Source organism: Schistocerca serialis, chromosome 2 (assembly GCF_023864345.2).
Source record: "Schistocerca serialis cubense isolate TAMUIC-IGC-003099 chromosome 2, iqSchSeri2.2, whole genome shotgun sequence".
In the NCBI taxonomy this organism is placed as follows: Eukaryota; Metazoa; Arthropoda; class Insecta; order Orthoptera; family Acrididae; genus Schistocerca; species Schistocerca serialis.
In genome coordinates, this window is record NC_064639.1 from 802,790,569 (window position 1) to 802,813,513 (window position 22,945).

General features: G+C 39.4%; 1 protein-coding gene across 3 annotated transcripts in view; it reads right to left on the bottom strand.

Annotated features, from left to right (window-relative positions):
• The window catches only part of LOC126458048 (Golgi-specific brefeldin A-resistance guanine nucleotide exchange factor 1), a 317,427-nt gene that overhangs the window by 98,409 nt on the left and 196,073 nt on the right, over positions 1 to 22,945 (bottom strand). For all 3 annotated transcript variants that reach the window (XM_050094843.1, XM_050094842.1, XM_050094841.1), the window contains exons 26-29: positions 15,691 to 15,875; positions 1,234 to 1,392; positions 894 to 1,091; positions 500 to 613 (exon numbers count right to left, since the gene is read on the bottom strand). In XM_050094843.1, the coding sequence (XP_049950800.1) occupies positions 500 to 613; positions 894 to 1,091; positions 1,234 to 1,392; positions 15,691 to 15,875 (656 nt within the window). The remainder of the gene's footprint in view (positions 1 to 499; positions 614 to 893; positions 1,092 to 1,233; positions 1,393 to 15,690; positions 15,876 to 22,945) is intronic.

Below are 22,945 nucleotides of genomic sequence, written 5' to 3' on the forward strand. Positions count from 1 at the left end.
TAGTGCCACATTCCTGTTCCATGTGCTTGTTGCCTCTCCCTTCAAGCTATTGCCCATCTTTTGCTTTATCGTTTCCTTCTTTTCCTTCCCTCACTCAGTCCACTTGACTACACCAGTTGAGCTGCACTGGTGGTACAATGTAAATGGCTGGGACAATATAACTGTGCAGATGTTTGTGTGTGTTAGTGTACTTTAATAATCTGCTTTGGTACTGTCTGTAAGCCCGATAATCTTTTTCAGTCTTTATGTGCCTATTAAACACTTGATGGCTCAACTGTACAGGGCATTGTTGCCTTTGCTCTTTACATTATTTTCCATCAAGGACATTCCATTACCATAAGAGCATAACAATACTTTAACAAAGCAGCACATTATGAGTTAGGACAGTAATAAGTAAGAATAGACCGTAGTATAACCTTTCAAAACAATTGCTCGCCTTTCAATAACATACAGCATATAATGACATCTGGAAGCTTAAGTGATTTAGGACGGAACTTACCAGTAAATCACTTTTATCTGCATTCATATACTGACGCATGTAGTCCAGAATAGTGAGCCAAAGTGCACTAAATGTCGGTAACGACTGTAGTGGTGTTAAGTGATGTAAGAAAACCTGCACATGGAAATATTTATTAGATCTAAAAAAATACAATTTACAAAAAGTATATATTCATAAAATTATATATTGAATAGTGTCATGACTTCTAATGGATAATCATTGCTTCTTTTTTAAAGAAATTAATACCATATATAAATAAGTTCACAGGATGATTAATAAGAGGTAGCACTTACTTTTATTTCAAAATTACTATGTAACAGCGACCATTGCAAAAATTGACTTTTAATTTCACACTTAGCCCATTATTGAAACTTTCAACAAGCTAGTCTCAAACCTTTGAAAGAACTGTTGCTGCACGCATCCGTGTTTCTTCTAAGCCTCCTGGATCATCAGGGCTGATAGGTTCCAGAAGTTTAGTCAGTAATGGAAATAAAACTTTATTGAAGCAACCTTCCCATTCCTGAGCTGTCAGTGTTTGGAGATCATGAACAAGTAATGCTCTCTGCAAATACGTGATGGCACTCATTCGGACCTGCAATGAATTGCGTTACGATTAAATAGTGCACGTCTTATGCACAGTTTCTTTGAGCATCACAGGTTTGAGCTCCTGAATTGCGCTTAGTCATATAATGAAATATTTCTTTGCTTAGTCAAATAATAGAACCACAGCTAACCTGTCGGCGAGAGTCGCAGCACAACCTGGCTATTCCCTGAAGCAGTGGACACCAGGCCTGTCCCCATAATGAAGTAATATCAGTGTCACCATTTTCCTCTGCCCACCACTGGAATATGTGGGCAGTTCGAGTATGGAGTGTGTGCATCAAATCCAACAGCTGAAATATAAATACTGTTGTTAAGAATATTACTTGTGCCTGAACAACAGTGACAAGAAAAGAACCATGAAATCACTGAATAGGCAGATTTTTTTTGGAGACCTCTTCTTGATTAAATGTAGCATCACATTCACTCATTTCTCCAACACATTACTTTCCCCAAATATTTACTACTACCCCTCTCTCCCTCTCCCTCTTTTTAGGAAGTAAGCATGACATTAGCCAAGAGTACTAAGGCTGCAAGAATCTGCTGTGACCTCACGAATGCTTTCAATCGTGTAATACATGCCTTGCTGATTTGCAAACTTGAAAAGTGTAACATTATGGGCAGTAGGGTAAAGTTGTATTAGTCTAAGTTGTACTCCAATAATATCTTATCCCACGTGTACAAAATGCAACATCAAGTGGTTTAAAATTGAACTAAATAGTCATGAGAGTAAGCAAATACAAGTAAGCCGACCACTGACTGTTGTAACAGTACATGTTTTCTATCATGTCTGAAAAACAACTATAATGATGCAGCATCTTCAGGGCTATATTTAAATTCTGTAAGTGTCATAAAACAAGCCAATATTGTGGAACTCCTGGATAACGCATACCCCAAATCAGTTTGTTTGGACACAGCATTAAATGGTTTAAAGGCAGCAGCCTTGTGGCCACACAATAGAGATATATGAAGATGGTATCTGTTCTTTCGGACATGTCCGAAAGAACAGATACCATCTTCACATAGTTAAGGCTAACCAGCCATTGACCTCCTCCTCCTGTGCTGGATGCACACGTATTGCCCGAACTCTTGTGGGAATCGGCAAGATTGTCTGCCGCGAGTAATGAGTGTAATGGGCAGGCGCACTAAAAATAATGTGTGGACATAAAGTAGGGAATGTGGGTATCACAAGGAGTGTGCAAGGGATAAGTCCCTGCAATCACACTATCCTCTGTGCTCTCGGTGGCTCAGAGGGACAGAGCGTCGACCATGTAAGCAGGAGATCCTGGGTTCGAGTCCCGGTTGGGGAATACATTTTCAACTGTCTCTCGTTAATGTATATCGACGCCTGTCAACAGCATAGGGTCTTGATTTAATTATCATTTCACACAATAGAAATGTCATCAAAGAGGAGGACTTTGTAGCTACTACTGTACATATTGCTGATAAATCAGACCAAGAATCTGCTGATGGGACAGGAGTAACAACACAAAAAAAATCTGGAAGGCCACCTAATATTGCAACACCACTCAATACACAGTCTGGACCTTCTACAATGTCTCCAGAATGTGGATCCAAAAACAATATTGCAACTGTTGCCGAAATTAAGTCAACAAATAATGTCTTGCTAGAACACTTTCCCTCCTGCCTGGTGTATAAAACAGTTAAAGAGAAATACAACACGGTCTAAACCAACATTTAACTCAACATCATGTCCTTACAGAATGAGAATTGAATCCATAGAAAAGGCAAATAAAAAAAGACATATATATGAAAACTTTTCCAAGACTAAAAAATTAAAGGACAGTGTGAATTTGTTATGTGAAGTGTGTAAGGAAGATCGTGAAGAAGACTGTATTCACTCTATGAAATGTAAAGTTTGGGTACGTGACCTATGTGCTGGCGTGGAAAGTAAAATTAAGAAATATTTCTGCGACATATGCGTTCATACCAATTGATTTTCAACATGCCAGTTTAAGCACTTTGTTAAGAATTTATATTTTGTTCCTTATGTGCAATTTCATTACAAGAAACTGTGGAAGAAGTTACATTTATGGTTTTCAATTTGTTACTGTGATGTTTTGATAAATTATTCCATGGATTTATAATGTAAAAAGATAGGTAAAAAACCATCTACTCACCAAGCAGCGGCAGGGGAACACACACACAAAAGGGTTTAACTTTTACAAGCTTTCGGAGCCAGTGGCTCCTCGTCCTGGCAGGAGAGTTGATAGGGAAGGAAGGGGGTGAAGGAAAAGGACAGGAGAGGTTTAGAGAAAGGGGTACAGTTCAGAAAAGTCACCCAGAACCCTGTGTCATGGGAGACTTACCAGACTGTATGAGAAGGAAAGACATTGTTGGGGACTGTGCCGGGCAAGATTTGAAAACCTGACAGCTTAAAGATGGAAGACACGGTAATATGCAAGACAGATTACTACTAAAACATAGTGCACGACTTAATAAGAATGAAAAGCTAAGTGTGCTTTATGTAACTGAGGTGGGAAGGGGGAAGGCAAAAAATAGACAGGTTAGAAAATAAAAGATGCAGAAAACCAAAATCGAGTGAAGAAACAAGTAGTTACTGTGAAGAAATGCTGAAATGGATGGAATTAAGAAAAGCTATTCTAGGTGTGAGGGGCAAAATCTCAGACAGAATGGGTCTCATTTCAGGGCATGGTTTTAGGAAGTCATGGCTGATTAATATATTCTGGAGCAGGATAATACTGGGTGACAGGTGGTGTGCTTCAAAGCTGAGGGGTCAGGTGTACCAGGATTGGATGTGATCGTTTGAGAAATCTGCTTTTGAACTAGGCTGTTGGGACAATTACCTCCAGTGAACGCTGAAGTGAGAGTGGTGGTGTATTGCTTGAAGAGTCTGCATCTGAACAAATACATTTGCCTCGAATGCCAAGGCTGTATTGGAGGGAACGTTTGACATGGGAAGGATGGTGACTGTCAAAATGTAAGTACTGCTGTTTGTTAGTAGGTTTAATGTGGACAGTAGAGTGTAGCTGACCTTTGGTAAGGATGAGATTAACATCATGGAAAGTCGCATGGGATTCGACATAGGACCATGTGAAATTTAATTGGGAGAAGGTATTCAGAGATTCCACGAATTTTAACAGATCAGCCTCACCATGAGTCCATATGGCAAAGATGGCATCAATGTATCTAAACCAAAGCCCCAGCCAAGCGATTCATGACAAGGTTGGCAAAGGAAAGAGCCATCCTGGTTCCTATGGCTGTACCCCTGATCTGTTTGTACATCTGCCCTCAGAGGTAAAGTAATTGGTGATAAGTATAAAGTTGATTAAGATGAGCACGAATGATGTCATAGGTTTGGGAACAGGTGGACGTGACTGAGGAGATGTTCAGCAGCAGACAGACCATTTACGTGGGGGATATTGGTATAGAAGGAGATGGCATCAGTAGTGACAAGCAAGATGTGTGATGGGAGAGGGACGGGCACAGATTTCAGACAATTTAGGAAATGGTTGGCATCTTTAATAGAGGTGGGAAGTCTTTGTACTGTGGGTTGCAGGTGTCAGTCAACTAAGCCAGATATAAATTTGGTGGGTGCTTTTTGAAGCCAGAAACTATAGGACGGCCAGGATGATTGAGTTTGTCAATCTTAGGAAGAAGGTAAAAGGTGGGGGTGCATGGTTTGGGTGAGGGGTAAGAAATGCTATGGATTGAGGTGTAAGTCCTTGTGGGGCATGATGATTTTAGGAGGAACTGCGGGTCAGTTTGAATCACAGGTATGGGATCTTGTTGGCAGATGCTCTATGAAGAGGTGTCTGAGCCATGACTTCCTGGGATGCACTTGGCAGGATAGTTTCTCTGTCTAATTTACGCGCTTTGTGGCATCCTGATTGGCTAGCACCCTTTATTTAGGATGGGTGTGGCTCGCGAGAGAGAGGAGACTCAGTCGGGAGCGGTGACAGAGGGAAGACATCGCACAGAGTATCGCGAGTAGTCAATTGACGCTTGGTGTACTGCAAGGACACACGTTGTTGACATTCTGGCGCCTGGGTCTGGCGGCGAGCAGGACCGGAGTGCGGAAGCAGTCACTGGTCAACAAAGTCTCTGTTTAAGAGTTGTGTCTATCTCAAATCCTGAGGAGAGTGCAGGACTTTACCCTGGCATGCATGTTAACAGCTAGCTCCTGGGCTAACTTCGAATAGTGAGCATTTTGTGGTGGAACTTTTGGATGCGATTGCACTGCGTAGCCACTTTGATTTTTGCTAGTCATTCCTTAAACCACTTTGCCGTGGATCCGGGATACTTGGTATTGCAAGTCCATGTAACTGCGCTGTGCCCTGGTTCCGTTGCATTTATCTTGAATTAAAAGTGTGGGCGATATTCAGCGATCCCTTTATTATTATTACTTCTTTCCTTTCTCAGACGTTATCTATGGTTAAAAATGGAAAGTGACGCGGACCTTGATCAAGCGTGACTTCCTTTTAACTGTACGGTATATGTTACATTGCATTTAGGAACTTTCGGGTAACTGACATGTATCAATAATTACAGATTTCTGAAGATGTATATATACGTTTGGATGTAGCTGTATTGTGTTGATGTACTGGTGGATATTGTGTGGTATGACTCCTGTAGTTGATAGTATAATTGGTATAATGTCAACTTTATCCTGATGCCACATGTCCTTGACTTCCTCAGCCAGTTGGATGTATTTTTCAATTTTTTCTCCTGTTATCTTCTGTGTATTTGTTGTATTGGGTATGGATATTTCGATTAGTTGTGTTAATTTCTTCTTTTTATTGTTGAGTATGATGTCAGGTTTGTTATGTGGTGTTGTTTTATCTGTTATAATGGTTCTGTTCCAGTATAATTTGTATTCATCATCCTCCAGTACATTTTGTGATGCATACTTGTATGTGGGAACGTGTTGTTTTATTTGTTTATGTTGTATGGCAAGTTGTTGATGTATTATTTTTGCTACATTGTCATGTCTTCTGGTGTATTCTGTATTTGCTAGTATTGTACATCCGCTTGTGATGTGATCTACTGTTTCTATTTGTTGTTTGCAAAGTCGGCATTTATCTGTTGTGGTATTGGGATCTTTAATAATATGCTTGCTGTAATATCTGGTGTTTATTGTTTGATCCTGTATTGCAATCATGAATCCTTCCATCTCACTGTATATATTGCCTTTTCTTAGCCATGTGTTGGATGCGTCTTGATCGATGTGTGGCTGTGTTAGATGATACAGGTGCTTGCCATGTAGTGTTTTCTTTTTCCAATTTACTTTCTTCGTATCTGTTGATGTTATGTGATCTAAAGGGTTGTAGAAGTGGTTATGAAATTGCAGTGGTGTACCCGATGTATTTATATGAGTGATTGCTTTGTGTATATTGCTAGTTTCTGCTCGTTCTATAAAGAATTTTCTTAAATTGTCTACCTGTCCATAATGTAGGTTTTTTATGTCGATAAACCCCCTTCCTCCTTCCTTTCTGCTTAATGTGAATCTTTCTGTTGCTGAATGTATGTGATGTATTCTATATTTGTGGCATTGTGACCGTGTTAAGTGTATTGAGTGCTTCTAGGTCTGTGTTACTCCATTTCACTACTCCAAATGAGAAGGTCAATATTGGTATAGCATAAGTATTTATAGCTTTTGTCTTGTTTCTTGCTGTCAATTCTGTTTTCAGCATTTTTGTTAGTCTTTGTCTATATTTTTCTTTTAGTTCTTCTTTAATATTTGTATTATCTATTCCTATTTTTTGTCTGTATCCTAGATATTTATAGGCATCTGTTTTTTCCATCGCTTCTACGCAGTCGCTGTGGTAATTCAATATGTAATCTTCTTGTTTAGTGTGTTTTCCCTTGACTATGCTATTTTTCTTACATTTGTCTGTTCCAAAAGCCATATTTATATCATTGCTGAATACTTCTGTTATCTTTAGTAATTGGTTGAGTTGTTGATTTGTTGCTGCCAGTAGTTTTAGATCATCCATGTATAGCAAATGTATGATTTTGTGTTGGTATGTTCCACTAATATTATATCCATAATTTGTATTATTTAGCATGTTGGATAGTGGGTTCAGAGCAAGGCAGAACCAGAAAGGACTTAATGAGTCTCCTTGGTATATTCCACGCTTAATATGTATTGGCTGTGATGTGATATTATTTGAATTTGTTTGGATTAAGTTTGGTTTTCCAATTTTTCATTACTATGTTTAGGAACTGTATCAATTTAGGATCTACTTTGTATATTTCCAATATCTGTAGTAACCATGAGTGGGGTACACTATCAAAAGCTTTTTGGTAATCAATGTATGCGTAGTGTTTAGTTTTAGCTTGATATGTCACCTCCGCATCTATTATCAGTTGCTCTTTACATCCTCGTGCTCCTTTGCAGCAGCCTTTTTGTTGTTCATTTATTATTTTGATCTGTGTTGTATGTGTCATTAATTTCTGTGTAATGACTAAAGTTAACATGCCTACCAACAATATACAAAATATTATGGGACGAAATTTTGCTGTGTTTGCTGTGTCTGCTTGATCTTTAGGTTTCAGATAAGTTATTCCTTGTGTAAGTGTATCAGGGACTGTGTATGGGTCTGCAATGTAATTGCTAAATAATTTAGTTAGATGTGAATGTGTTGAGGTGAACTACTTTAGCCAGAAATTTGCAATTTTATCTTTTCCAGGGGCTTTCCAATTGTGCGTAGAATTAATTATTATTATTATTATTATTATTGTTATTATTATGTTAAGTGGTCAATTTGACAAAGCACAGTTTATTCTCTGCATAAAACTTCAGTGCTAAATTAAATTGGAACTGCCAACTTCCTTTTGTTGCATACTATAATAGTAACAACTTCACGCCATCATACAGTGCCTTGGTATTTAAGGTTGTGTGCGGATTGTCTGGTTAGTATCACCTCGTACTAGTTGTGGTTTACAAATCTATCAAGTGAAATTTCATGTCAGTGGAGATTGCTTAATGAACTAATGCTTTAATAGCCACTGTGATTGTCACACTGTAACGTTTAACATCTCTTCCTGCATTTGACGCTACCCAATGTTTAGCTGCTGCTTTTAGTATTTTAATGAACTGGGTTTGTGTGTTCTAGAAGCCGTTACTGGTGTGCACAGGCCCTCCGGCCTGTTGTTGTCATCACTTGAACTCTCGAGCACAGAATTCAGACGTGCAGCTGATGTGAATGCCAAACGTCAAGAATGTGCTAATTGCTGTGTAGATCTTTCAGGCTACCATATCATCATATTACCAAATGCTTTCCATAACATTTAATTCAAGTATTTATGAGATCTTTTTATTTGAGTATTTTTTAAACCTAATAAATTTTACAAATTGTTATTTTTCAAATTCACAAGGCCTGATAATTGACTAGTGAGCTCAGATCTGTAATTAGGTGAAAATTATATTTGTGTAAAGTAATTTTTTATGAGTTTAAAGTTGGGGCTATAAGGCCGTTTTTCTTTTACAATTTTTTGAATTATTCTCTAGCTTTTATACAATTGAATGATTGGTGTAGATCATCGCAATCTGCAAATACAAATTAATAATTGTGTTGTTACCAGTGCTCTGTTTTAATTAACAATGTGAAAATAAATTTTTATATCCTCAAATGGGTTCAGCATTCTACTCCAGCAGCCCATGTGCCCTGCTTACCACTCACAGAACTTACCAGCGTCAGAAAGCTGGCGTAGACCTTCACTACCATACTTCTGTTGGTCAAGTACCACAGAGATAGATCCTATGTCTGCTGGAAGGATAATGATGGAGTCAACAGCTTTTAGGGAACGTAGAGCCTGGAGTTCTGCAGAGAAAAGGTTAGGGTCCTGTTGTTGGGACCTGAGGAAAGGTTGTGCACCAATGCTGGATGTGAGGAATTCTTGGAAGGCTTGTAAGGGATGATTCTGAGGCAGTGGTGGTGGATCAAGTTGTGACTGTGGTCAAAACTGTTAAGGCAATGTTCAATGTCAGGTTTGCTGTTGGAAAGGTTTTGGGATTAGGTTGCAAAGTGATACTTCCAGTTGATGTTACATGTAAGGGAAAGTAGTTCCATCACCAAAGCAGCTTGATTAAATGCAGGTTTAGAGCTGAAAGTGAGAGCCTTGGATAAAACAGATAATAAAGGGGAGGGGGAGGGGGAGTGCTTTGGGTGAGAGGTTGGGAACACTGTACTGCTGTGATTGGTTCGTGTGGTTATGAGTTATTACTGGCAGTGGTGAAGGCTGTGGGATATTAAGGAGGTTGGCCAAGCTCGTTTTGAAGGAGATGCGTGGTGGTTGATGGTGTGGTTGTTTGGAGAGCTGCAGAGAGACAGAAAGGGAAACACGACTGTTGAGGTAGTTTAGGAGAAGGTGGCATAGCTTTTTGAGGTGAAGTATGGCATGTTGTTGCCATCTGAAGTTGGCTTGGCAAATGATACCATCCAAGGAAACATTAGGGGCAGATAACTGTAGGATTTTGTAAACAGATAGATGTCTGGTGGAGTGGAAACTGGCAGATGAGGCATGAAACTGTAAAATAAGCTGGTGCAGAGCAGGATTACATCCAGAAACAGGGACTTTCAGTGTTAGGCCTTTGGGAGTAACTCCAAGGGACAAGTACATTTCAAGAAACAGAATGTGGGACCTTAATTTTGATAGTGCAAAAGCATGTTTTCGAAAAGAACTGTTGCAATATATGATAGGATTCATCATGGCAAGAGAGAATGGTTTGGAGTGTTAGACAGGGGTGGGCGTGGCAAAAACGAGAGGCAGAGGTGAAAAAGATAGAAAAATGAAAGAAAAGCCTGGAAAACATTTGGAAAAATCAGAAAAATTCACACAAAAATTGTGAGAACAGACAATGGTTAACAAGAGGCAAGGAGTGGGTGAGAACTGCTCGCCACAAGTGTGGTCTACATAATCCAAATAAATGACTGGAAAATAAAACACCAAAAGGGAAAGTCACGAAAGGAGGCAAAATTTTAAAAACTGGGCTAACAGAAGGAGAAAGTCACAAGAGATAATGTAAACTACTTTGCTTGTCAAATAAAGTAATGCAGGAGATGACAGTAAAAGTCAGAGTGGTTTGGTAAAAAGCAAACACACAAAAATGTGAAAGATTTGCGTTGAAACAGGGTAAGTGGAGGGTAGGAAAGAAAATAGCTGTCAAATCTGAAAATAAATTGGTGAAAGACGATTGGGAGAAGACCCTGTAGTGTAGTGAACTGTAGGCAAATTCGTAAATAACAGTGGAATTCTTGTACGCAAACTAGCAAATAACAACAGACCTGTCTACGTGCACGAAAACTGGTACTAGTAGAGATGTAGGGCCGAAGTGCTGATTTTGGGTGGTACAGACAAAAAAAAAAAAAAAGACTGGAATACTAGCACAAAAGATAAAAAACAGATGATAGATTGTACAAGACAGGTGACAACAAAGACTGGCAAGAGGTTTACATAGGAAGGAATGATGGTCACATGGGCTAACATAACAACAAAAATAATGAATTATTGACAAGATAATGTAAATGTATATTGTAAATAGATACATAAAAAATCTACTCAGCAATCCTGGTGCTGCTGGTCCCTCCAAAAAAAAACAGCTCGGAGCACACCACTTGTCACCCAGTATTATCCTTGTCTCGAATGTATTAATCACCTATGACTTCCTAAAACCATGTCCTGAAATGAGATCCATTCTGTCTCAGATTTTGCACACCACACCTAGAATAACTTTTCGCCATCCTCCCAATCTCCGTAATATCTTCGTCTCACTCTATGCTCCTTCTGCACCCAACTCCCTACCCCACGGCTCCTACCCTTGTAACTGCCCCCACTGCGAGACTTGCCCTGTGCATCCTCCTACCACCACCTATTCAAGCTCTGTAGCTGGCAAAACATATACTGATAAAGGGAGAGCCACCTGTGAAATGTCACGTCATACACCAGCTGTTACGTAAACACTGATCGGCCTTCTACATCGGCATGGCTCCCACCCAGTTACCAGTCAGGATGAATGGGCATAGTCAAAGAGTGTTTACAAGTAACACACAGTATCCTGTTGCAGAGGATGCTGTACAACATGACAGTCACAACCTTGATGCCCGTTTCACCACACACACCATCTGGATTCTTCCCCCAAGACACCAGTTTCCCAGAACTCTGCAGGTGGGAACTAGCACTACAAATGTCCTTGGTTCTCGCCACCCACTTGGCCTTAATTTACATTAATTCCATCTATCCCAGCATTTCTTCACAGTAACTACTCATTTCTTCACTCCATTTTAGTTTTCTACATCTTTCATTTTCTGACCTGTCTATTTTCCATCGTTCCCCCTCCCAGCTCGGTTACATACAGCGCACTTAGCTTTTCACTCTTATTAAGTCGTGCATTATGATTTAGTAGTAATCTTTGTCTTGCATATTATGGTTGATGCTTAAAAAAGAAAGATGAAGCATATGCAAAACAAATTGTGTTATTTAAATTATCCTACCAAATATACTACACTCCCTTACGGAGTATGACATGAGCAAACTTATCCTATTCTACAATGGCTTAAAACTTACCTACGTAATAGAAAACAAGGATTTATCATTATTTTAAATGAGAGTAAATTATTATTCTAACCGTAAAATCTCTCAGTGTGTGTCCCAAGTCCTATTTCTGATTTATGTGAATGAATTATCATTGAATTTCAGCACCTCACCAGTTCTGTTTGTGACACTACTTCTGTCTTGGTTAAAAATCTGGATGCAAAAACTGTTCCCGAATAACTGATCTCTAGGCCTATCCTAGTAGTTTAGAAACTCTGTTTCAGTTACATGAATAGGGGATGCTATTCCAAAGCTTCCAGTGAAAATAAGAGCAGATTAAAATTATTCACCACAACCAAGGTATAGAAGAAATGGATTCATTAAAATTCTTAGGATTAAATTTGGATATAAAGCAGAGCTGGTAGGTACACATCAGGTAACTAGCCAAGAAACTAAGCAAATCTGCATTTGCAGTGCATATATTATGAACTGCAACTAACATGGATACACAAAAAGAAGTATGTACAGGTTATTTTGGGTTCATTATTAGGCATAGTATTGTTTTTTGGGAAAGTATGCTAACATACTGTAGATATTGAAGGTATAGGAAAAAGTCATTTGGAATATGTACCTTCTAGATCAGTAAGAACCATGTTGCCCATTATATGGAAACTTACAAATATTAACTCTCACATCCCCATCCATTTATGAAATTTTTGTGTACCAGAAAGGCATTATTTGAAGAAATCATCATGGTCACACACAACACAAGAAACACACAAAACTTTATGGTTTTTTTACCCACTGTTTTCCCAGCACCCTTGATACATAGGAATAAAAATATATACTAAATTATAAGGGAACAAGTTAATGTAGATGAAATTAAGGGCAAAGAAAAGTAATCTATATGAAGCACTGGTACTGAAATGCTATCACTCAGTGGGCGAATTCATGCAGGATATTCTGATAATTGGAAGTGGATACAATATGTGGTATAGGGTAGTGCACGAAAAACTGTCCCAAACTACTGGACTGCTCACTGTCACCCACCACTCTTCCTCTACTGTTTTGAAGTTGTAGTGACAATGTTTTGTATCCTTTTCAAGAATAAATTGCGACAGTGGAGGTCTATGTGTCTACCGGTTCATTTAAGGAAATGCACGATATTTCTGCAAAGAAGTTTTGTGGCGTTTCCATACCAGCAAACAGCGGTATACTGGATTTGGTGACAAACTGGCATACTACAGGATCAGCTGCAAATTTAAAAAAGAATCGAGCACTGCCCATTCATGTAACTGCTGTTTTTGTGGATATTCGAACACACATGATCCAGAGCCCAAAGAAGTGGCATGTAAATTGTTGCAACAAGTGTACGTGTCGCATAGGTCTTGTCACCACGGTTTATGGTTTACACTACATTGAGATGAAGCCCTACAGAACGAGATCGTGTCCAAGAACAGAAGGACAATGATAAGGCAAAACGGGGGAATTACTACACGAGACAATGTCAAAGAAATTTAGAGTGGAATGTTTGATCCACTGCTGTATTTTGCTGTCTTTCAACATGATAGGGTGACCTGTTACATTTCACGAGAGTCAGTCTTACAAATTCATGAAAGATTCACATAAGGAAGGACTGTCAGCAGAGGATTCTGGCCATTGCGTTCACCAGAGCTAACCACTTGTGACTCATCTGTGGGGCGGTCTAAATGAAAAAGTGCATGCAAATATTCCAGTAACACTGGAAGACTTTAAGCACGATATTTGCAATGAAATTTTGAGAATTGATGCAACAGTGTTGCATAAAATGTATATTAACATATTATGAAAAGTACACTGAAGCACAGGGAGGTCTATTTCTGCCCCTAATGTAACGTAATATAATGCAGAAGACAAGATCGACTCAGCGAACATAGACCTTTACATAGGCTTATTTGTTATTTCTTTATTATCTAATTATTACCCATGATTCTTGAAGTTTTCCCAGCATACTGAACATTCTATGAGCTTTTGGTATTGCAGCCGGATCACACTGGCTGCTTGTCACTTTCCAGCCATCTTCAGACTGCTAGCTCACGGTGTCAGCTTTATAGCAAAACTTGACGTGACGACACGCGCACATAGGCAGCCGTCACAGAATCATGCTCTATTGAAATCCATGCCCTCTGAAATATTGTTACATCTCTGGTGAATTTATTCATAATGGCACGTCTGGTAACGTCTGACGATAGTTTTTAGCATCACGAGTGAGCATCCTGACAAGAGGACGGACATGTAGTTTCACCTTTACACATGAGCCTGTGTGCCACAGATGGAACAGTATTTGCAGGTAGCATGGATTTCAATAGAGGATGCTCCTGTAACAGCCACGCTTCGCCGTGCCACCGTCAACTAGCATCCTTCACTGGCGGACACCTGAAATTGCTGGACAGCTGCAAATAGTCTTTCACCCAAATTCATGTGCTGCTTTGTGATAGATTTTGAAATCACAGTAAATATGAAGATTTTTGCCATCCTCCCTAACAGACCTAAATGAACATAGTCATTTCCAGCTTTATGGAGGATTTGTATGGTAAGAAATGTATTGTCATACAGTCACAACATGACTGCAACAACTGGACACAAATTTTATCTGCATATGCATTGATGGTTTCATATGCTAATAGCACAAATGGTTGGAGCAGAAGGATGACAAAAATAATGAAAACCAGTGTCATTTTAATATGTATCTTTATAGCTGGTGTAATGGGACTGGTCTGTGCAACACATTTTTCGTCGCATACTGGAGAATCCATACACATTAGCTCACAACACAATCCAGTGAGATTGAAGTTAATTCTGCATCACTACAATAATTTCGATATCTGAAGCTAACACAAGATTAAGTATTTTATGAGAAACATGATCATTTTTGTATTCTCAATGTTTTTGTACTTAAGTCATGAATATTTAAAATTATATTTATGATCATACTTGTTTCATATTAATTCTAAAAGATAAATTAATAAACATCTGTTTCCTCCATGAAATGTTAATGAAATGCAATACACTCTAGATAATAAATATGGATTATACTGATTGTATAGACTACATATTCTGCCACTTCTTGCAACATCTTTGTTTTTGTTGAGCTGTGTGGTAAATAGTTATTGGAGAGGGTTTGTTGTGAACAGTTGTACTCTGTGTGATGACAATGTAGGAAATTTTGTTAGTAATAAAAGTTTGTGACAGAGAGTAATTGAGGAAAATGTACCAGTGAGCTCTGCACACTTCAAAATGAGTTGTTATTTTTAACAGTATGTAAATGGTAGTTGCTATTCACCACGTAGCAGACATGCTGAGCCACAGATGGGCACAACTAAAGACTGTCACAAAGTAAGCTTGCAACCATAAAGGCCTTTCTCAGAAATAGACGAAACAAACAAACAAACAAACACAACACACACGGTCAAGAGTGTGTGTGTGTGTGTGTGTGTGTGTGTGTGTGTGTGTGTGTGTGTGTGTGTGTGTGTGTGCACGTTTTCTGACAAAGGCCTCGTTGGCTGGAAGCTCACTTTGTGACAGTCTTTTGTTGTGCTTATCTGTGGCTCAGCATCTCCATTATATGGAAAGTTGCAACATTTCATGCTGGATTTTCCATTATTTTTATCAGTACAAAAAAGTGAACCTGAATTGACTTTTTCAGCAACCAAATGTAATATGAATCTCTCCCAGACAACACAACCATAACTATGAAGAAATCTAGACTTTACTAAGTCTAGAAAGTTAAGTACAAGTGAAGTATGTTAATTTTTGAAGTGATTGATGCTTGAACACTCACATCTCCTTTCTTCCCCCTTGCAACACTGATCAAAACTTGAGGTAATAATCCAGAACTGTGCATGTGGTTCTTGATATAATCATTTTTTAGTTTATTCTTTTATAACTGAAAGTTCGAGATGTTTTAAAAGTTGGGGTATGTTAGACTGGCCACAAAATCAATTTTGTTCAGGAGGACTGTTGTTAAATTAATTCCAAGTCCCCCCTCAAAAGTTTTGCTTTGGACAAACAATGCCTTCATTTCTATAGCTCACCTGGATTGACACTTGTTGATAGCCACTAGGGAGTTCCTCAGAATCACTCTCATCTGCATCATATGGACTAGAAGATCGCTGCGGAGATTGAGCTCTGATTTTTTCTTCTTTACGGCGATTAGATGCTTTCTTTCTTGGTTTTTCCTTTGCAGAATTAGCTGTCTTCTTTTTCATGCGTTTTTCACCTTTCCAGAAAGTGTCAAGTTAGTAAAAGAGACTTGTTAATCTGTATTAAGATGATGATGTAAGAACAAAACATAACAAAAACAATTTTTTCATTAGCAAGTATCACAAACCATTTGTGTTGTATCTATTTTATACTGCATCTACCATTAATTATAGCATATCTAATGACTGGAAGTGGGAGGGGGAGGGAGGGGGAGGGAAGAGAAGAAAAGGGTAGGTTATCTTATGAAGTGAAAGGTTGGAAAATAACGTCATTATTGACCAAAGCATATGAAAAATTACACACAATGCTGTCCGTAAATTCCCAGATTGCTGTCTTCTCATTAACTCATTAACAGCATTTACCAAGTGACTGTCAACTTACACGCAGTGAATGTGGGCAGGAGCAGAATCATTCAGCAGTCAGTTTCAAATGCCAGTTCTCTAAATTTTCTCAATAGTATTTCCCAAAAAGAACACACCTTCTCTCCAAGGATTCGCATTTGAGTTCCTGAAGCATCTCCTTAACACATAAGTTTTGTTTGAACCTACCGGTAACAAATCTAGCAGCCCCCTCTGAATTGCTACAATGTGTTCCTTCAGTCTGACCTGGTACGGATCTCAAACACTCTAGCAGTACTGAAGAACAGATCACATCAGCATCCTTTACAGGTGGACCACTCTTTCCTAAAATTCTCCCAACAGACCAAAATTAACCATTTGCATTCCCTACCACAGTTTTCACATGCTTGTTTCACCTCATCTCACTTTGCAGCATTATGACTAGACATTTAAACGACTTGACTGTCTAAAGTTCGGACATTAGTAATATTGTATCCGAACATTACAGGTTTATTCTTCCTACTCATCCACATTAACTTACATTTTGCCATATTTAGGGCAAGCTGTCATTCATCATACCAACTGGAAATTTTGTCTAAGTCATCTTTTATCTTCCTACAGTCACTCAATTTCGACACCTTACCATATACCATGACATCATCAGCAAACAACCACAGATTGTGCCTACCCTGTCTGCCAAGCCATTTATGTATACAGAGAACAACAGTGGTCCCATCACACTTACCTGGGGCACTCCTGACAATATCCTTGCCTCTGATGAATACTCACCATCGGGGACAAAATATTGGACTCTGTTGTTTAAGAAGTCTGAGTCACTCACATATCTGTGAACTTATTCCATATGCTTGTATCTTTGTTAACTGCCTGCCATGGGACACTGTGTCAAATGCTTTCCAGAAATCTAGAAATATGGAATCTGTCTGTTGGTCTTCATCCATAGTTCTCAGTATATCATATGAAAAGGGCAAGATGAGTTTCCCACAAGTGATGCTTCCTAAGACCCTGCTGATTCATGGACATAATAAGCTGCTTAGCTTCAAGACAGTTTATTATATTCGAACTGAGAATGTGCAAGGATTCTGCAGCAAAGAGAAGTTACGGATACTGGTCTAATTTTGCAGGTCCGTTCTTTTACATTTCTTATATACTGGAATCACCTGCGCTTTTTCCAGTCACTTGGGACTTTGCACTGGGCAAGAGATTACCGATAAATGAAGCTAGGTAAATGGGTAAATGCTGTAGAGTAATCTTTGCAAAATCGAACTGACATTCCATCCGGACCTGGTGATTTAATTGTTTTCCTGTCGTTAAGTTGCTTCTCTATGTCAAGTATGCTTATTTCTATGTCGACCATACGGGAGTCTGTCCAATAGTCAAATGATGGTATGTTTGACGGTTCTCCTGCGTGAACAGTTTCTTGAACATGAAATTTAAAACTTTTGTTGACCAGTCTGGTGTGGCAGCTGAAGATAGCGAAACGAAAACCAGAGACTGAATGGAAGACTAGACCCGCATAGCAATTTTACATATGACCAGAATTTTCTTGAGTTCTCTGCTGGACCTTTTCCTTCCTAAGGTTTGATGGTGGTAGTAGTTGTATGTTGCGTTTGAACCTGGAGTGAAACAGCCTCTGCTTCCTCAACATCTTACAAATTTTGTTAGTAAACAATGGTGAGTCTTTTCCATCCTTTATCCACTTACTAGGCATGTAATTCTCCAGACCACAATTTACAATCTGCTTAACTTTGCCCATAATTCCTCTACATCCATATTACTGGTACAAAATGATGCCAATTCACTGTCTAAGCACGATGTCAGTAACTGCTTATCTGCTCTATCTAGCAGAAACACTCTCCTAGCCCTCTTGACTGATGTATTAACTTTCATAATCATAATTGCTATAATGACATCACAATCACTAATCTCCATTTCTATACTGACACAGTCTATAAGGTCCAACCTCTTTGTGGCTACAAGGTCCAAGATATTTCCATTGCATGTGGGCTGCCCAACTAGCTGACAATTTTCAGAAAACGTGTTCAAAAGAATTTCGCATGACTGTGTCTGTACCTCCACAATGACTCTATAGACATCCCAGTCTATACTCAGTGGGTTAAAGTCGTCTCTGTCTAGTACTGCATGATCTGAGTATTTACATGCCATTGACCGTACACTTTCTTTGAATGATTCTTGAACTGCCACAGCAGAATCGAGTGGCTGGTAAGAACATCCAACAATAACTTAGTTTCACCTACACCTCTCAAACGTGACCAGATGACTTCACTGTCACACTCAACTTTGACGTCAATAGAGACAATGTTTTTGTCAATTGCAATGAAAACTCTCCCATCCTATGGCCTCTAATCTGTCTTTCCAATATATGTTCCATGAGTCATTAAATATCTCTCAGTTTTCCACTTCAGGTTTTGCCAATTCTCAATCCCGGAATAATTTAAGCACGAGAACTTTCCTGGAGGCCAGTAAATTCAGGAACTTTATTATGAATACTTCGACAGTTTACTGATAAAATAGTGACAGTTGAAGTGTTTTTATTCTGAACACTGACTTCCCTTGCTGTGAATAGACTGGCGAGTGTTCAGAGAACTCCTGACCTATCAAGGGGGGTCCAACAAATCTCCACACAATAATGCAGGTCCAAAAATCTGCAACCAAGACCGTCACAGAGTTGACAAAGCCTTTTGCTAAGACCCTCCACTTGGCTCCAAATCAAAGAACCCCAATCAACTCTGGGAACAATGCAGCAAATTGCAAGCTCTGCTTGCACCCCATGAGTGAGCACAGCAGTCTTCACCACCTGCCTGTACAAGCTGAGGACTGCCTCAGAATCCATGCGACAGGTGTTGTCGGTGCCAACCTGAGCAACAACTTGCAGCCAACTGCACCCTGCATGCTACATAGTCACCGGCAAGGCCGCCTCCACATCTTGGATGAGGCCCCCCTGGCAGACATACCAAGTGAACATTGACTTACTTTCCAGTCCTGAACATACCTAAGGGGCTCCATAATGCATCAAACATTGGAGCTCCCAATAAGCAGTAAACCCCTCGCACCAGGTGCCTGCTTAGACCCTACTGAAGGAACGGCCACCTGTCCACTCAAAGAGTGAATGGGCAAGGCCAGGCGGCCAGTTTCCACATTGTCCCTCCGCCTTGAGTGACGTGAATGCATTACCACCCGCCACTCACCCTGCTGTGAAGCTGGATCAACCACACCATGTGCACTAGGAGGTGCCTTAGAAGCAGAGCCAGTGGACAAAACAAGTGACACTTGAGGTGTCCCATGCAACGCGCCAGATTCTCCACCACTACTACACCCTGAGGCAGCAGCCTGAAGGTGACTGACTGCAGCCAACAACATGTTCAGCTGTTCATAAACTGCAGCCAGCTCCTGCTGCATCCACACACATCTGCCGCTCCTAGTAAGACTAACTGAAGAAGTGAACTATAAAAGCAGACAATCCTAGATATGCGACTTGCTATCCTCCTGATGTGTTACCAATGGACGCTGATGCGTTGGAGCTATGTAGCTGGCTGTTTAGTGAGCAATTATTGCACTAAAGACTGAATGAATTTACACTTACAAAAATGCGAGATTAACCTTCTTAAACAGAGACATGTGCATGAAATTTAACAAATATACTACATGGAAAATAGGGAAAAGTATAAACACTTAACTTGCCGATCTGTAAACATTCTTATCACAGCTGAGTGCTGGAGCCTCGGTGTGATATGAGTGCATCTACAGAGTGGCAAGCTTTAAAGGCATTGTATTTTAACTGAAACATAAAATATGGGAAAACCTGTAGTAGACTGACGGGTGGCACTCAGAAACACCCAACAGAAAACCGTATTCACATTAGCATCTACATCTATATTTACACCTATACCTATATCTACATTTATATCTACATCTAGTGTCTGCAAACCACCGTGAGGTACATGGCAGAGTGTACCTACCACGATACCAGTTATTACGGTTTCTTCCCATTCAATTCACGTATGGAGTGCGGGAAGAATGATCACCTGAATGACTGTGTGTGTAATTATTCTAATCTTATCCTCATGATCCCTATTTGAGCAACAGTAAGGGACTGTAGTACATTCCTAGTCATCATTTAAAGCCTGTTCTTGAAACTCTGTTGCTTGACTTTTTTCGGGTAGTTTACGTCTATCTTCATGAGTCTTCCAGGTCAGTTCCTTCAGTATCTCTGTGACATTTCCCGCAAATTAAACAAACCTATGACCATTCGTGGTGCCCTTCTCTTTGCAAGTTCAATACCTCCATTAGTCCTGTTTGGTACAGATCCCACACACTTGAGCAATATTCTCGGGTGGGTCGCACAAATGATTTGCAAGCTATTTGGTTTATAGTCTGATTGCAATTCCCTGTTATTCCATCAGTAAACCAAAGTCTACCACCTGCTTTACAAACAATTGAGTGTGTGTGATCATCTCATTTCAAATCTCTACAAAGTGTTACAGCAAGGTATTTGTATGTGTTGCCCAATTCCCACAGTGACTCATTGATATTATAGTCATAGGATAATTTTTTTTGTTTTGCGAAGCGTACAATTTTACATATCTGAACATTTAAAGTAAGTTGCCAATCTTTGCACCCTTTTGAAATCTTATTTAAGATCTGACTGAATATTCACACAGCTTCTTTCAGATAATACTTCATTATAGATAAGCCTGATGTTACTACTAATATTGTCTGCGAGTTCATTAATATGAAACATGAACAGCAAGGGTCCCAACACACTTCCCTGAGGTACACCTGAAGTTTCTTCTACATCTGTCGATAACTCTCCATCCAAGATAACGTGATACGCCATATGATCGTACTTTTGGTGATAAGCATCGGTGTGGTGCTGAGTCAAATGCTTTTCTGAAATCAAGAAATACAGTCCTACCCAATTGCCTTGACCAAAAACTGTCAGCATGTCATGTGAGATAAGAGCAGGATAGGTTTCACATGATCGATGTTTTTGGAATTCATGCTAGTTGGCATTGAGTAGGTTGTTCTGTTCAAGATACCTCATTATGTTTGAGCTTAGAACAAGTTCTATGATTCTACAACAAATTGGTGTCAAAGATATTGGACGATAGTTTTGCGGATCACTTCTACCGCCCTGCTTGTGGATTGGTGTGGTCTGTGCTTTTTTCCAACAATTTGGCGCACTTTTTTTGTTCAAGGGATCTACGACAGACTATAGTTAGAAAAGGGACTAATTCATTCACAAATTCAGTAAAGAATTTGACAGGAATTCTACCAGGTCCTGGAGTTTTGCTCAGTTTTAATGATTTCAGCCATTCCTCAAAACCACAGATGCCAATACTTTTTTCATTCATCTTTTCACTGTTATGAGGATTAAACTGGGACAATTCTACATTTTTCTTTGTAAAGGAACTTTTGAAAATAGAGTTAAACATTTCAAGCTTTTGCTTTGCTACCCTCAATTTCAGTTTCTGTCTCATTCACTAGGCACTGGACACTAGCGTTGGTGTCACTAACAGCCCTTACATATGACCCAACTTTCTTTAGGTTCTATAAAGATCATTTGACAATATCCTGCTACAGCAGTCATTGAAGGCATCATGCGTTGCTCTCTTGACAGCCAGTTTTATTCAGCATCTCTCTATTTATATCCCCATGCTTTGTATTCCACCCATTTTCCAATAACCTCAGTTTCTTTACAGTAACTGTACACCATGGAGGTTCCCTCCCACTACAGGGTACATCTCTCTCCAGCGTTTGGTCAACTATTCATTTAAACTTGAGCTAGAGTTCATCTGGATGCTCCTGTCCTGTGCTGAAAGTTTCAAGTTCCTCATTGAGATATGACACCACTGATTTTTTTATCTAGTTTACTGAACACATATATCTTCCTGCTTGTTTTAGTTGCCCTTTGTACGTTGGTAATCACTGGTGCCACATGCACATCATTGTCACTGATATCAATTTCATTGTGGATGCCCGCAAAAAGGTCAGGTCTGTCTGTTGCCAATAGATCCAATATATTTCCATTCTGAGTGGGGTTTTTACCTGTTCTAGGTAGTTTTCAGAGAGGGTATTTAGTGATATTTCACAGGATGTATTATGTCCACCACTAACAAAACAGTATTTTTCCAAATTAATTGTTGGAGGATTGAAGTCTCCACCAGTGATTACAGAATGATTGAGGAACTTATGTACAAGTGAACTGAGGTTTTATCTAAAGTTTTTCATTACATCAGGAGATGAGTACAGTGGGCAATAGAAGGATCCAATTATTTTATGCCCAACCCTTGATACTACTGAGTCTTGCCCAAACAATCTCACATGCAGCTTCAATTTGTATCTCTGTGGATTTGAGTTTCTTGTCTATTGCAACAAATACACAATCTCAATTTCCCATTTGCCTATCCTCTTGATATACACATAAATTTTCCCCTAAACTTTCACAGCTGTCAATTTCATGTTTAAACCAGCTTTCTGTACCTAGTATTACGCGTGCTTCACTGCTTTTCATGAGCACTTCAAACTCTGGCACTTTACTGTGAATGGTTCGGCAGTTTACCATTAAGATTGTAATACTCTCGCCTGTGAGATGCATTTCTTTCAATCTTGCTCTGGTACTTTTGGCTTTCCTACAGCTATCATTATGTGGGTTGGATGGAGAGTCACCTAATCTAAAAAACCCTTGTGTGCACCCCACACAGTCAGC